The 17695-nt window shown below is 34.4% G+C and overlaps 1 protein-coding gene across 4 annotated transcripts in view; it reads left to right on the top strand.

The window, feature by feature from the left end:
• Positions 1-1846: 1846 nt before the first annotated feature.
• LOC125649848 (uncharacterized) overlaps positions 1847-17695 on the top strand; it is a 23421-nt gene continuing 7572 nt past the window's right edge. For 2 of the 4 annotated variants that reach the window (XM_056154020.1, XM_056154013.1), the window contains exons 1-4: positions 9878-9936; positions 13616-14149; positions 14435-14470; positions 14618-14705. In XM_056154020.1, coding sequence (XP_056009995.1) covers positions 9915-9936; positions 13616-14149; positions 14435-14470; positions 14618-14705 — 680 coding nt within the window. In that variant the 5' untranslated portion in view covers positions 9878-9914. Of the gene's footprint in view, positions 1973-9877; positions 9937-13615; positions 14150-14434; positions 14471-14617; positions 14706-17695 lie in introns of those variants that run through there. The other 2 variants (XM_056154025.1, XM_056154029.1) reach the window with 2 other exon arrangements.

Here is a 17695-nt window from a genome sequence, read left to right as displayed (position 1 = left end):
TTACTAAGATTGGTGCCACAATATGGGGTCAAAATTGGGAACAAAGATTGCAAACTTTTAAAAATCACAATAAACTGAAAAACAGCAGGGCCAAGTTGACTCATGTGAACGACGTGGTCCAGAGACCTCTTGTTTGACCAGAGAATGGTTGAATTGAATGTTAATTCTTTATTTCATTACTACAGGCATTACTGAATGTATTAGACGGGCATATTTTGCAGCTTGAGCATTGCTCTTGTTGACCAAAGAATGGTTTATTTGGATGTCAATCCTTTCTTTGATTATATAAACTACTGAACTTATTGGACAGACAAATTTTACAGTTAGCTTTGGTCATCTTATTTTCTTGTTTAGGAAAAAAGAATACTCTGGCTTAAGTTTGGAAATCACACCCCCAGGGCCAAGGTTGAGCCACAAGGCAATTAAAATATCAGCAAACATCCTCAATCATGTAGTATATATAGGCTAGGCTGACCATACCTTGATCCCATGGGCCATCAAGAAGGTGAGACCAAAATTGGTTCAAAGATTTACATAGGAATTGGTATTAGGAAATTTCTTTTAAAATGTGTATGGTGCTGATTAAAGCTCTCATCATAAATTGTCTATCGGTTACAAATCCAGCGCTTAGTCTTGGGAGGTTCAGCTGCCACACATAAATTGTCTATCAGTTACCCAGTCCATCACTTAGTCTCGGGAGGTTCAGCTGAGGCGCTTTCTTGTAGGAGTATATCAGTAATCCTAGTCAGAAGGCTAATGATCTAATGATATGAACCCACTTGGTGATAAATTGACCACTGAGTAGTAAAAATAGAGAATGCAAGGTCCACTGGTTTAAATCTACTATACACAGATTTGCATTTGATTACTGGGTCTGCCTTAAGTTCATTTTAGTCAGCTCTGGGTGCAGATCAGTTAACCAGAAGTATACCAAGAATATGCTTTGGGTCAGTTTTCTGTTACATGGTGTCTGGTAAGTTAACGCTTTCCTGCATTAGACAATTTGTGAACTACAGCCCCCTGTGACACTAGCAGCTTGATTGTGTTTGGAACACATATTGCATTCATCATCCATCTTCTATATTGATTCTCTCTTCGCGTCAGTTTTGATAATGATTTGCACCAGTTCCTAAAATTGCATTAAATTTTATTTTCCTCTCAAGACTGGTTTTATTTGGGAAATGAGATATGTGCAAAGCAAATACATGAATTATTTAATATTTTCCAATCTATTTGTAATTGTATGAATTGTAGAAAAACAGTCATCATAATTATTGACTGCAAAACATTTGTGACTTTGATTGTTCAATACTACTGACTGTTAGCATTTCAAATAACGAAAAGTTTCATATTGGAATAAAATATTTTATACACAGCTAGTGTTCAAAATTTAATACTGTTTCTGAATAAACCCAATTATTTAACATTATTTCAATATACAAAAACATGTCACAAACGCTATAGCATTAAGCACTAACTAGCAGTCCAAGGGCCTCTCATTCCAAAAACAAAAAATATGTTGTACAATTTAATCCCTATTCTATCAATCTTTAACACAAGCCTGGGTGTGATCTCAAGGTAAGTTAAATACAAAGGCATGGGCAGATCCCTGCAGTGTTCAAAGTCGCACAGAAAAAAATCATATTGTAATACAATATTTAATGTACACATGCAGTCTTGTCTGTTGTATAAATCTGTAATTGGTTGTCAAGGAAACAGGAATTCTGTATGACAATGACATATAGATATTGGTTATCTTTCACCTGAACTGATATTATATTGATCTGCCCATGAAAGTGGAACTTAGTCATGTTTTGCAGATTTAAAGAATGGTCAGCATGAATAATTTAGTGTGCAATTTTTCTTTCCATTTCAGAGTCAGACTTCATTACCTCTCAATTTAACCAGCAGGTAGTACATGTATGTAACTAGATCTCATAAAAAGGATAGAAATTGAAGACCTGAAACTTTGGTAAGTTGATATTTTACTAATTCCAAGAATCTGTGCTTAATATCAACTAAATCTTATGAATATAGCTTTGAGTCACTTGTCAGCTGAAGGCTGAGCTGTCTTGAGCATATTTCATGCCTGGCTAGAGTAATTTTATGTCCACCACTAAAGTAAATTTATATCCGCCATTGGAGTGATTTTGTATCCGCTATTGGAGTGATTTTATATCCGCCATTGGAGTGATTTTATATCCGCTATTGCAGTGATTTCATATCCACAACTAGAGAATTCTATAATTTGCCATCAGAGTGATTATATATATTTGCCAGCTAAGGATGATTTTAAATGTAAATTTTTACACACCAACATCAGAAATGCTGCAGTTGCCTCCAGCTCATAATCATGTTTACAGGACTATCATTCTTGTTATTGCACTACATCAACTAATTTTAATGATTATTCATTTGCATTTCTCTACCATATTTTCACATCGGTCATTATCTGCATGCATGTATATCCGCTATTTTCATCAACCAACCAACCAATCATGTTATGTACTTTTGTTAACTATTTCTAGTAATGCCTATAACATATTATCTGGCCATATTATAACGACCCTCCTGTAAGGACATGCAAGTACTTTCAAAATAATTTTCTAAGGGCAAAGGCCATGCAAGCAATCATTTTGTACTTTTAGCCTTGTTTAGTCCTAAAACAGATAGAATTGTTTAAAAAATTCTTTTTTTTAAAATATTATTTCCCTAACAAAGCAAACTTTAGTTTGTGTGTACTTGGACTGGGCCAACAACAGCCATGGATGTACAGATTTGTTTTATTTTTTATATTTATTTTTTTTTGATATTTGGTCATGGTGTATGGTTTTTCCTGACAAAGAAAGACAATATTCCGCAAGAGGCCCATGGGCCACATTGCTCACCAGAGTCACCTTGGCCCACAGCTGTTGTGATTTTTAAAAGATTTTTTTTTAATCAATCTTTATTCTCATGAAAATTTTGACCCCGTATTGTGGCCACAACCTAGCCCTAACACAACACAACATAACTGAAAATGAATTCACATAACACAGAGATGCATCAACACCAATATGAATAATGTGACCTTTGCTGTTATGAATTTTAGATCAAGGTGACTAGGTCATAGATCATGGTATGAAATGAAAAATCTTGCCATAAGAAATCCATATACAAAATATGAAACTCTGTCTTAAATAGTTCAGGAGATATTAAATAGGTCAGATGTTTATTAAAAGTAGCAAACTTCCAGGTCAAGGTCAGACACTAAGGTATAATGAGGTCTTGCCATATAGAATCCATATACAAATATGAAAGCTTAACCTTAAATAGTTCAGGAGATATTGATTAGCTCAAGTTTTTTAACGTAGTTCCACACTCCTGTGACGTCATAAGATTGTGCAAAGTCAATAATTTAATGACTGGAACATAAATTTTGTTGGAGTCTTTTTCAATAGTTATTGTAAAAAATCTTGTTAGCCATAAAATATTTCAAAAGTCTTAGTTATATTTGAATAGTCAATGATGCGTTTCAAAATATTGAATCCAAGGACAATAACTCTGTTTTCATTAAATTATCTATCAAGTCCATTATGCAATAGATTTCCTATATTTTTCACAAACATTTTACCAAGGTGATAAGGAATTATTATCTGTGTCTTTTCATGAAATTACATAAAACTTTAATCCATGAGTGGTTTTGAATAGCTCAGTTGTATGGTGCCAGACTTAGGGTTTTTATGGGGGTATACATACTCTGGAAGCTATAGATTTGAAATTATTAAGGAAAGGTATGGATTTTTTTTCATAAATAACTATAACAGATGTACATCTACTAATATAAACAGAAAAAATGATATGTAAACCATGCTATAAGGAAATTGTGTCCATATTTGTTTGTTTTTTAACATTTTGGAGAATAAGGCTAATTCAATAATTTTGCACTTATTATACTAAAACTTGATGAACATATTGAAAATGACATGTGTTTTAGTTATTGACATGTTTCCTGATAGATAAATGCAATTTAAAATTTTTGTTGTTTTTATTTTAAAATAACAACAGATAACTGTTTCCAATGAATTTCATAAAAATCTACATAGGGGTACATTACTTCAGTAGTGTCTGTAATGAAAATAAATCTGGAAATCCTTAACTAATTTGCCTTTCCTCATTACTCTGAATGTTAATCTATTGATTCCAAACAAAAAAATGCTACCTAAACCCCAAAAATCCAGGACTGAGGACCCACCTTAAGAAGTAGATCTAGGTCACAATCAAATATGATTGTATCACATGGTCTAAATGTCATAAAGAATCTATATATACAAAATATAAAAGCCCTAAAATATGAAAACCCTACCTAAAATAGTTCCGAATATATTTGATAGCTATAGGTTATGTTTTCTAAAAGGTATGTCAAACTCCAAATCATTAAGGTCACAAGGTCATGATATGAAATGAAAGGTCTTGCCATAAGAAATATATATGTAGACAAGATATGAAAGATCTACCTGAAATAGTTCAGGACATGTTGAATAGTTAAGATTTTTCTTAAAAGTAGGTCAAACTTACAGGTCAAGGTCACAAGATCATACAAAGGACCTTGCCATAAAGAATGTTTATACAAAATATGAAAGGTCTAGCTTAAATAGTATTTTTAAAGATTTTTCCTATATATCAGAATACAAGACTTTGATACTCAATTGTGGTCCCACCCTACCCTTAGGAATCACGATTTGAACAAACTTAAACCTACTCTATATCAGGAAGCTTTTTTGTAAATTTCAACATTTCTGGTCCTGAAGAAGATTTTTAAAGATATTCTTGTATACTCGCATGTAAAACTTTGATCCCTTATTGTGGCCCCATCTTACCCCTGGGGCCATGATTTTAACAAACTTAAATCTGCATTATATCAGGAAGCTGCCCTATTCTGGCCCTGTGGTTCTTGAGAAGATTGATTGATTGATTGAATATTGTTTAAAGTCTCACTCGAGAATATTTCACTCATATGGAGACGTCACCACTGCCGGTGAAGGGCTGCAAAATTTAGGCCTGTGCTTGGCACTTATGGCCATTGAGCAGGGAGGGATCTTTATTGTGCTACATCTGCTGTGACATGGGACCTCGGTTTTTGTGGTCTCATCCAAAGGACCACCCCGTTTAGTCGCTTCTGATGACAAGCAAGGGGGCACTGAGGACCTATTCTAACCCGGATCCCCACGGGAATTCTTAAGATTTTTAAAAAAGATTTTTCCCTATATATTCACATGTAAAACTTTGATCCCCTATTGTGGCCCCCACCCTACCCCCAGGAGCCATTATTTTAACAACTTGAATCTGCACAATGCCAGAAGGCTGCCATGTAAATTTGAACTTTCCTTGCCCAGTGGTTCTTTAGATGAAGATTTTTAAATGACCCCACCCTATTTTTGCATTTTCATGATTATCTCCCCTTTGAAGGGAGCATGACCCTGCATTTGAACAGACTTTAATTCCCTTCATTCAAGGATGATTTGTACCAAGTTTGATTGAAATTGGTTCAGTGGTTCTAGAGAAGATGAAAATGTGAAAAGTTTATAGACTGTGAGACAGACGGACAGAGACAACAGACAAAAGGAAATAATCTGTGAGAGATATCGTTTTTACATCATTAAAGAGATACATCTTTATACTAAGAAATACCTCTTTTAAAGGTTAAGAAATATCCAAGTTCAAGAGAAATATTTTAAGGTTAAAAAATCTCAAGCTTTTATGAGATATCAGCAATATTTAAGCTTAAGAGATGTTGATAGAGATATGTCCTTTTTATTAAAGGCTAATTTCCATTCAATAAGGTTAAAGGTTTCATATTAAAAAAAAATCAGCTTGGAAAGTATAAGTGTATCATTTGTCAAATTAATGTGCAAACATTCCTTCAATTAAGCTTGACATTGTACATGCCACCTAGCTCACGATAACAACACATTGAACCAAGATTACCTTGTTAGTTTCACTCAATATGAATAAGATCAGGCCATCTGCTGTATCTGTATATTGGTATGTAATCTGCTAGAATAATTTTTCTCGGACTTCATAATGTATGAATGGACCGGGAGTTAAATTTAGGTCACACCCTGCGTTCTGTACCAGTCAGGTGCTCGAACTAGTTACTACTGAGCTATCCATTGCCAATATCCAACAGTCCTCAGAAGTTACATTTGTCCCTCTTTAAATAGCTTTCAACCTCAACGACAACAACACAAGTTCATCCCTGCCAGGAATATAACCACATGTATAATATATACCCAAACAGGATTTTAAAACACTCATTTTTAGATTTACTTGAAGCATTTTAAATTCTTAGTTGAAAGCTCAAGTAAGTTTTTTAGATCACATTTTGTCCAGTGTCTGTCCGTCCATTCCTCTGTAAACTTTTAGCATTTTTTACTTCTTCTCCAGAACCACACGGCCAATATCAAGCAAACTTGATGAAACATCCTTGGGTAAAAGGGATTTAAAGGGTCACACTGTTTTCATAGGGGAAGTAATTAAGAAATATTGAAAATATCATGAGTGGCATCTTTTACATATCTTCTCAAGAACCAGAAAAGACAAGACTTATCTAAAAGCTTCCTTAATGAATAGAGATTCAAAATTGTTCAAATCATGGCTCCTGGAGATAGGGTGGGGCCGCAGTAGGAGATCAAAGTTTTACATGGGGACATATATGGGAAATATCTTTAAAAATCTTCTCAAGAACAGCAGGACCATGTTTAGTCATACTAGCTAGTATGCAAGCATCATCAGGTAGTGTAGATTCAAGTTTGTTCAAATTATGGCCCCAGGGAATAGGATGGAGTCACAATAGGGGATCAAAGTTTAACATGGTAATATATGGGGAAAATGTTCACAAGACCTGCAGGCCATGATTAGTTATACTGACATGTAAACATCATCAGGTAATGTAGATTCCACTATATTCAATTAATGGCCCTAGACGGTAAGATGGAGCATTGAAATATAGTATTGTTTACACTATTTTTTTCAAAGGGAAGCAAGTCCCTGTGGATGAGGGAACAATAGGGGATCAAATTTGGTATGGCAACATATGAGGAAATTTTAAAACATCTTCTGCTCATGTATGATTAGCCTTATGAATATGCAAGCATCCTCAGGTACTTTTACTTGAGAATATATAGGAAATTTAAAACAAAAAAAGAAACTTTTTAAGTGTACCAGGGCCACACTAAATCATGTCGATATGCAAATGTTTCCATTGGGAAAATTGTGTGAATTTGACCCTAAGGTTAATTTGGGAATCAAATTTTGCCTAATGCATGGATATAGGGAAGTGTACTATTGGGGGGGGGGGGGGGGATCATCTTCACAACAGCAAGGCCATTAAACTATGGGGTAAAAAATGTTGTGGAATATTAATTCAATTCTTGATTGGCACTAAAGCACATGCAAGTGTTGTTTGCCATGTAATATATATATATATATATATACATTATAGTGTTACATGGTATTATAATTGTAACAACAGTTTCTAAGGTATAAATAGTCACTGATATATAAACAAATTTCTTTTGTAGATGCAATATTTAGAGGATTCAGTATAAACAAGATACAGGATAATCATATGATATTTTTGAATACTTTTTTCTTATGTGTTTGTATAAAGGACAAGCAAGTAAAAAATGTTTTTCATCTTCAACATTGGTCTTACATTGGTAACAAAATCTGTTTTCTCTAGGAATGACAGGATTACAATATCTACCTGTTTCTATATACATGTATAACTGTAATTCATATTATTATATGATTGAATAATTCCTAGCTCTCAAATTGGCTGAGATCCAACAATGTAGAAATCATGCTACGTTATGTTTACCTGCACGTGGCCTTCCAGGTGAACATAAGGAATTATTTTTTCCACATAGGACCAAAAATAGGTCGTTGAAACTTACAATTAAAGCAAAGAACAATCTTGAAGGGTTTTTTAATCATTTAATCATATAATAAAACAATTATTGCTGTTTTTGAGGTTAATACGATGAGTTAGCCACCTTCGAAGTACGATATTCACCTCGCCCTTCGGGCTCGGTGAATATTGTACTCCTCAGGTGTCCAAATCATCGTATTGACCTCAAAAACAGCAATATTTGTATAATCTTCTGAGATGAAGAACAGCAGGGCTAAGGTGATGCAGGTGAGCATTGTTGCCCATGGGACTCATTTTCTACAATGTTCTATAGAAAAAAATGTCCATAGCCATCACTATGTTCTTAGCATAAGTAAAAAGATTTTAACTTTTACAATGTACATGTACTTTAGAATTAACACACAGCAGATTTACTTTTGGCATATAACAAAGTTGATAATTTGACTATACTTCTTGAAAATGTTTAAATTGGCACTATTATATTTTGATATTCAGCTTTTTAAAGACTACTTAAATATGGATAGTATTAACTTACAAAAATTTTCTGAAAACTGAATGCATGAAGCCACAAATACAATATGAAGCATGCGAAAGTCATCGTCATATTGAAAATTACCAATAAATATACTGTAATTTGTGATCCTAATGTAACAGGTCTTAATTTATAGGGTGTCACTAAAACAAGGAACTGAAAACAGAAAATATTGTATGCCATAATGTTACAAAGAGGACAGCATTTTGTAAAATAAAAGGTTCGATCATTATGAACAACTTCAGTCTGGGAAGCAGAAATTACAGAGAGAACAGGAAGTCATCCTTAGAATTCACTGTGTTTCATATTTACTTCATACTAATTAATGCATATGTATTTTAAAACCACCATTATAACTTATTATAAAATATATCAAGCAAGTGCCTGTGGGTACCACCCTTTTTTTCCTGGCTTTGATTTTGTCATTTCCTGACACACACCTCTTCCCCCAATTATGACAGTGTGTTGTTTCATAAATAAAATAGATATACATGTACTGAAAAAGACTTGAACTATAATTCAACCTCTTTCAAATTTTATTACTTTATTCTGACTGCCACCTTAAGAAAAGATTTTTATCAGCCTATCCAATGAGTAGTCGAGGTTTTAGACACACACACACACACACAAGGCTAACAACAAATTTATGTTTAAAAGAAAATAAAACATCATCTCATCATTAATATGAATAATAAGACACAAGTATATTTAGTTTAGAAATAAACTGCCAGATGTTCTCACCTATTTAGGATTGGAGTGCTGTGGTCACTAAGTCTTTGTTAGTTAAAAAATAAGAAATCAAACACAAGATGTTTGACTTGTTGACTTAATTGATAAAATAATGAATTATCATTGTTTTAATCATACCACACTCCCTGTTGCAAGTACATTAATTCACTGTATTATGTGTAAATACATGTGTGTTAAAGATGCTTTGCAACAAGCCTATCACTATAACCCAGTGTGTTCTTTCTGTTCTCTACCCCTATATGTGTTGCTGATCACTAACACCTCTATTGATGTCGAAATTTCAAGATTCTTCTTCGCTTTGTAAACTCTTATACGAACGTTTAAAATTCTTTTAAAGAATATTTTAATCAAACTAAAGCATATTTTCCTGATTTTTATATGCCCGGCATTAGATGGGGCGTATTATGTTATGGTGCTGCCCATGCGTCTGGCTGGCTGTCCGTCCATCCGAGGTCATGTTTTCTGGACTTTTTTCTGCAACGGATACATGTACAACTTCGAAATTTGGTCACAATTTCTCCCTCAAGAATTGTAAGAGTGAGTTTGCATTTCTGCTGGATTGGTCTATCCTTAACCTACTTTAGGGCTGTAAGTAGCTCAAACAGTTTTCCGGACTTTTTTCATTACAGATACAGCTATTGCCCTGAAATTTATACATATGCTCCCTTTCAGAGGAATGGAAGTTCAGTTTGCATTTCAACTGGATTGGTCCGTCCATCCATGACCTACATTAGGACTAAAAGTAGGTCAAACCGTTTTCCAAGTTTTTTTCATTATGGATACAGATATTGCTCTGAAATTTAGGCACAGGTTTCCTCTTGGAGGATTACAAGTTCAGTTTGCATTTCAGCTGGATTGGTCCATCCTTGACCTACTTTTGGGCTAAAAATAGGTCAAACAGTTTTCCGGGCTTTTTTTCATTATGGATACAGATATTGCTCTGAAATTTAGGCACAGGTTTCCTCTTGGAGGATTACAATTTCAGTTTGCATTTCAGCTGGATTGGTCCATCCTTGACCTACTTTTGGGCTAAAAATAGGTCAAACAGTTTTCCGGGCTTTTTTTCATTATGGATACAGATATTGCTCTGAAATTTAGGCACAGGTTTCCTCTTGGAGGATTACAATTTCAGTTTGCATTTCAGCTGGATTGGTCCATCCTTGACCTACTTTTGGGCTAAAAATAGGTCAAACAGTTTTCCGGGCTTTTTTTCATTATGGATACAGATATTGCTCTGAAATTTAGGCACAGGTTTCCTCTTGGAGGATTACAATTTCAGTTTGCATTTCAGCTGGATTGGTCCATCCTTGACCTACTTTTGGGCTAAAAATAAGTCAAATAGTTTGCAATTGCTTATCACCATGAGTTAACAATTGAACATTTTTAACTTCTTGATAACTATCATTCCAATTCTTTTCAAATTTGGTATGAAGCATCTTTGGAACAAGGAGGACATAAATTTTAAATTTCAGGATTCCTGCACCCTTGGGGCCCTAAGGGTGGGGCAAAAACTGCCCAAAATTGACCAATTTTTTAATACTTTCTTCTCTAGAATCACACATGTGTAAGAAAAACTAAATGCATAATGATGTAGAGCAGGAATGCCTCTACCAAAAATGTAAATTTCATGATCTCCGAGGTAGGGGTTCTGACCTCAGGATGGGGCCAAACTTGGTATATAGTGTTTATGTGTAAAACACTTAAATAACATCTTCTTTAGTGCTATTGATACTTGATTAAAACTGAATAGATATTTAGAAAGAACAGGTAGTCCTATACCAAAATTGTAAATTTGATGATCCTAGGAGTAGGGGTTTTGGTATCGGTGGGGCCAAAATGGTCAGTTATTAAATGTGTGGACAATATGTAGAGCAGGAAGGCCTATACCAAAATTGTAAATTAGATGATCCCCAGGGTAGGGGTTCTGACTTCAGGGCTGGGTCCAAACTTACTATATAGTGTTTATGTGTAAAACACTTAAATAACACCTTCTTTAGTGTTATTGATACCATATTGAAACTAAAGGAATATTTAGAAAGATCAGGTAGTCTTTTACCAAAATTGTAAATTTGATGATCCCCAGAGTAGGGGATCTGACCAAACTTAGTATACAGTATATAGTGGGGCCAAACTTAGTATATAGTATTTATGTGTAAGTTTGCTGATACTGTATAAAATCTAAATGCATACTTAGGAATAACAGAAAAGGATGTACAAAAAATGGTGAATTTCACAACCCAGGGTTTTGACTCTAGGATAGGTCCAAATTAGTCATATCCTTTGATGTTTTAATGTTATACACCTATTATATTTAATATGTAAAGCCTTTCATATCAGTGTATGTACTTTTGAGGGAAGTGAACACATCTTGTTTTATACTGTTGCTGAACATTAGAATTTAGCTTAGATATTCAGAACAGGAAATTTTTCCTAGATTTCATAGCCCTTGGGATTATAGTGATATTTTTTCACTAGTACTCGGGGACCAATAAGGCCTGTGGGCCTCTTGTTTCATTATGAATACAGATATTGTGCTGACTTTTAATTAAAGGCTTCCTCTCAGAGGAATGCAAGTTCAGTTTGCATTTCAGCTTTCTGGGCATTTTTTCATTACGGATACAGATATTGCCCTGATATTTAGTCACTGGTTTCCTCTCAGAGGAAGACAAATGCAGATAGCATTTCAGGGTAGAAGTAGGTCAAACAGTTTTCCAATTTTTATTTTTTTCATTTTTTGGTATGGTACGTCACAGGTATTGCTCTGAAATTTAGTCACAACCTCCCTCTCGGAGAAATTTGTAACCAGTTCACATTTCAAACATTTCAACTTAATTGGTGTACCATGACCTTCTTTAGGGTGAAAAGTAGATCAAATGGTTTCCTGGACTTTTCATCATCATAGATAGATATTGTACCAACATTTTGTTTCAACCTCACTCTCAAAGAAATACATAATCAGTTCACATGTTGATGGATTGGTGCACCATAACCGACTTTAAGGCTTTTCTATTCAGAATGTGTGTTGTATCAATTCAGAGTGCACAATATGCTTCCAGGTTGAATTTCACTGTCCGACGGGCGTATATTGTACCGTTTGTTGAATTTCACTGTCTAAAAGGGTGTATATTGTACTGTTCGCGGTACTCTTGTTTGGTGTTATCTTAGCTACATTAATCATTCTAATTCTTAACTTCCATTCCATGTGCCATTCTGTTTTCTGTTCCACGTTTTAGCAACACCCTATTTTATAAGTATGACAAAAATAAAAGTTCTTTGAAGAAAATTTTTTATATATTCCAATGACTATTTAACTTTCATGTATATTATTTATATACTGCCTACCATGCAAATCATTAAGCACAATGCATTTTCTTTTCCCCTTTTGACGGCTGTGAAGTCTGCATGAGCATGCATTGATGGAACTATCTTTAGTGATTTGGGGGTCCAAAGTTTACTAAGAAAAAACTCTCGGGGTTTTAAAGCCCCAACTGTTAGTTAGTACCACAAATCTACTCCTGCTTGATATCAGTCAGATGCCTGCATGCACCTGTCAGTTAAGGCAACTCCATGCACTCTCATGTGACATAGGTTTTCTCAAAATCTGTAATTAGATAAAATTTCTGCATGATAAAAATACATCTTTTAAAGAAATTTATTCACTGGGTACAATAAAAAATCTGGTAAACTATTTGATACTGGAAAAATTTATATTTTCTGTTAATTGTCATGGGCAATATAACTCCTTATTATATACTTTCAATTTCATCTCTTCTTTTTTCTTTAAAAGTTTGCGGGCATATATCACACGATATATGCCCGGAAACATTCCGGCCCGCAAACATTACGTCACAATCAAATTTCTACGCCGTTAATTTTCAAATCTTTCGTGTTTTTCATCTTTTACTCAGTTAAACCGATAAAGTTATTGTTAAAAATAAAATTATTGTTAGTTTCTAAATGAAATTGAAAGTATACAATAAAAAGGTTATAGACTTTGTATGGGAAATATGACGACCTCGTTTTTTGTCGCGAACGGACCTCGCAAGCTCGGTCTGTGTACGCGCCAAAAAGCTCGGTCGTCATATTTTCCCATACAAAGTCTATAACCTATAATTATATAATGTTGGTATTTTCTTATTATGTCTACATTATACAATGATTCCCCTAATATCCACTAATAGTTCATAGATATTGGTAATCAAAATGCAAGTTAGTTGTAAAAGTTTGGTGTGTATATAAATGTTAGTGAACATGCAGCTTTTCCCTGAGTAACATTACTTTATACATCAAGCTTTAGTATAAAACATTTATTAATCTAGCATTTAATTGATTTGTATTTGGATGAATGAAGTGAGGGGGAGAATTTAAGTGAAAATAGTACATTACTATTGAAATATTACTGATCTGTCCTGTTATTTTAGTTGAAATGACTGCAGATCTCTGGTTCATTATACTGATACTACTAACTAACAACGAGAAGATTGGAGTTCTGTCATCAGAGTCTAGCTCTTGTGGAACAATACTACCACCTTTACCACACGATTATGACCATGAACACAAAGACAAATTCAGTGTCTCTTCTAGTCTCCAGCATAACTGTAAAATCTTTCCCAGACTGAAAGACATTTTAAAGCAGCTGGGAATATTTACGCTACAGGCATCTCTTTGCTCTGAGCTAGAATCTGTTACACGAACTACATACCCTAGTGATAAATTAAATTCATTGAGAAGAATCTCCATCACTTTAGACTTTATAGAAGACATACCTCTGGGTCTGCAATTATCAGGCCAGGATACAAACATGACATCACCCAACTCCTGTCACAATATGGGTACTTTCTCAATGGACCTTGAGCCTCTGGCACGACTTCAAATTAAAAACAACCAGTCTGAGAGCCAGAACATCAGCACAGCTGCCCAGCCACCCAGCATACATTCCCACGAAGAGGAATCAGGTCAGTGTCATGCAAACATATCACTTAAAAAAGGCTTACATATTGATTTGCACCTGTTGGTTAGTATATGTCAGTTGGTAGACCATGCAAGTGACAAAGTTGACCAGATTCTTGTAACTGAATGACAGTAGAAACAAAATATCAGACGGGACATATTATGTTATGGTGCTGTACGTCCGAGGTCATGTTTTCTGGAATTTTTTCCATAACGAATGCATGTACAGCATTGAATTTTGGTTAATTTCTTCCTCAAGATTGAAGCATAAAAGTGAGTTTGCATTTCAGCTGGATTGGTGCACCATGACCTACTTAGGGATAAAAGTAGGTCAAAGTTTTTCGGACTTTTTATCAATTCGGAGTGAATAATGTGCTTAGGGTACAGGTCCAACAGGCGTTTGCGATACTCTTGATTCACTTGAAAATGGAATATGTTATTTAATGTAAGAATTTTGTTGTTTATGTTTGCAGGTTTAAGTTATACTCAGACAGTAGTAATAGCAACCTGTGCTTCTATTATTGGGACATTTTTTCTGATAGCAGGGATAATAAGAATGAGGTAAGAGAAAAGTGTGGGTCTTGCATGCATTTTATTAGGACCTTGCCTGTGGTGGGAGTATGTGACGTGGCAGGGCTTGAAGCTAACTTTTTATGCCACTAGTCCAGCTGGACTGATGGGGTATAATTTCAACCAGTCTGCAGAAAAATTTACCAGTCCAACAGAGTTTTCCAGAAATAATTAAACATATTTGGTTAATGTTATTAATGTTTAACTCAATATATCTCAGACAATATTGTAACACTTAAATACATATGTGAGATTTATATTTACGAATCAGATTCATCTGATATCTACAGATCTAAGCATGCCAAATGTGTGTATGAAATTTCATAAGTATATTTTCCAAAATGATGCTTTAGAAAATTAATCAGTCCCATCGGACTGACTAAAACAAATGTATGTCAGTCCACCTGATTTTTAACCAGTCACAGATTGACGGGCATATGTTAATTTTGAGCCCAGTGTGGCGGAAAGGGTAAAAAAGACATTAGCAAAAAGAACAATTAATTTTTAAAAATTACTAACATACATAACAGACTACCGGTAGCTTAAAACAAAATCAACAGACTAAATTGCAAAATCAAGAGACTCCATTGTTAAATGAACAATCACCAACATAAAAGCAATAGTCATTAATAGAATTAACGCTAGATGTTGTTCAAAGAAAGAACAGACATCATCAGAATTAAAGTAAGATGGCTCATGAATTTGAAATTTTCTGTAAACATTATAACCATCAGTGTTCGTTCTTTGTTAAATATGACGTCCAACAAATTTACCACATATGTATATCCTCCTCCTCCCCCCCCCCCCCCCCCCCCCCCCCCCCCCCCGCCATCCGGTAAAATGACAAAATCACCATTAAAGGTCATAGGAGACGGTTTTTAACAATATCTTTTCTCTCCATAATTATCAACTTTGTTTCATAGACTCCTCATAAAAATGCTTTTTTAAGATTAATAACGATATTAACTCGAAGAAATTGAAGTGCAAAGGTAGTCGGAATAGAAAATCGTAACCCGATTATCGTTCCTGATTTCCTACATTTGTGACGTCATAAGAGACCACACTCCGATTTACAAATCAAAACAAAAGCACACCCATAGACGATTTATTTGCAACTGGCGGAGTTTTTGAATGGGGAACTATAGTTTGTTAAACAAGGATATTACTTTGAACTCATAATTAATGCAAATGCCAGCCACATCGACGAACAAGAAGATCGATCAAGGTCCGAATCAGTTGAAATAATACTGACTGGTTAATCGATAGGCTAAATGTATGATAATTTCAGAGTACATTATCTGATGACAATAAGATAAATATAGATAAGTTATTACTTGCGCTATTTCTAACCCCATGCAGACACGCAGCATCGGGTTTTTTGTCCAAAGGAGGGGGGGGGGGTCAAGTTGAAGGTTGACTGACAAAGAAGGTGGGCACCCCTCATCCCCCTTTGGTTTCATGTGCCCAAGTCCCACCCTGACTCGGATATATTCTATAGCCAGGTTAGAATTTCCTTTGCACACATCGTGAGCGCCGTATTTTGCAGCTATTTTAGTTTAACAGGTGAATATAATGACAAATATAAATAGCTACTTAACATTCTTTTACAACAAAATTTGCCACATTAGGACCTATATGAAGAATAATTTACTATCACTTTACCATAGACATATAGCCTAATATGTGTCTATGATTTTACTTAACATTTAAGGTGGCTCCATCCTTGATGCTTTTATGGTTAAATCCATGTAATTTTTGTTCAAAATCAAAGATAAACATCTTGTGAATCAAAATAAAGTAAAAAAAAAAATCATCTCCCAACTCTTGCATGACCGTAAAAATTGGTTTATTTCACCTGATATAAAAACTTGTAATTTCAATATATCGCTCCACCATTTGCTTTGAACATTCTTTTTCAAACAGAAAAGGGGGGGGGGGTCTGATAAATAAATGCAACTTTCAACATATAAAGTTGGAGACATATTCATCTTAAATTTATTTACTTATATATTCAGAGAAAAACATTATGATGAGAAGAGCTTCACATGACTATTTCATAGTCAAATTTCATTTCTAAACAAATCAGATCATGTTTATACTTTAATGTACTACCGTCATTATACAGTCAACGTTTTGCAGGATTTCCTCGTCTTCGCCGTCCTTGCAGTTGGTCTGTAGTCAAAAATAGTTTAAACTGCATCTGGTCGAAGGTTTAATTTCATAAACCCAATCCGGGCATTACTTTTTGCCAAAGTAGAGTGTATACGATAACGAAACTGATTCTCATCAACCCCCTTAATCACATAAAATGATTGTCAAACAACTTCGAGTTCTGTGTTCTCGGTGTAAATTTCACAGCCAAGTCTTTCTGAACATTGGATCATTTAGACAAAAGTATATAGAAATACTTGACTTGCTACATTACAGTTGAATGTAAGCACATTGAACATTTTGACGGCTAAAACCCGCAGTTGTTAGTATAAACAAATACACATTTGCGTCAGGCTGGTCTCTTTTGACGTCATCAAGCAAGAGAGATAAGTCAGCTTACTATTTTGATACTTCACACCACAGCAATATTTGACGGTCTGAAGCATCTGTTACCTTGTGATTTTCTCTGCATAACTTATTTACATATGTTAAGTAATTAAAGAAGAACACATTTTCGTGCAAAACAAATTTTTTTTGAAAATCGTCTCCTATGACCTTTAAGGTAATTCCACCCTTCTAGAATCATAGGTTCAATCTTATATTTGATTGATTCATCAAATAATATATCTAAGTAACAAATAGAAATGATAAAATAAGTATGTTGCAATCTTAATAAAAAATTCATCAGCTGTTATCAACATCAGAAAATCACAATTTTCTTTAAACAGCATCATCAAAATTTCACAAAAACTGGTTGTAACGATGTAATAGTATTCATAACAATTTCATGAAACTGTTTCTTTAAAAGAAAATATTTGTGAAAAATAAAG

The sequence above is a fragment of the Ostrea edulis genome, chromosome 1 (genome assembly GCF_947568905.1).
Source record: "Ostrea edulis chromosome 1, xbOstEdul1.1, whole genome shotgun sequence".
Taxonomy (NCBI): Eukaryota; Metazoa; Mollusca; class Bivalvia; order Ostreida; family Ostreidae; genus Ostrea; species Ostrea edulis.
This window is presented reverse-complemented; position numbering and strand designations above follow the sequence as displayed.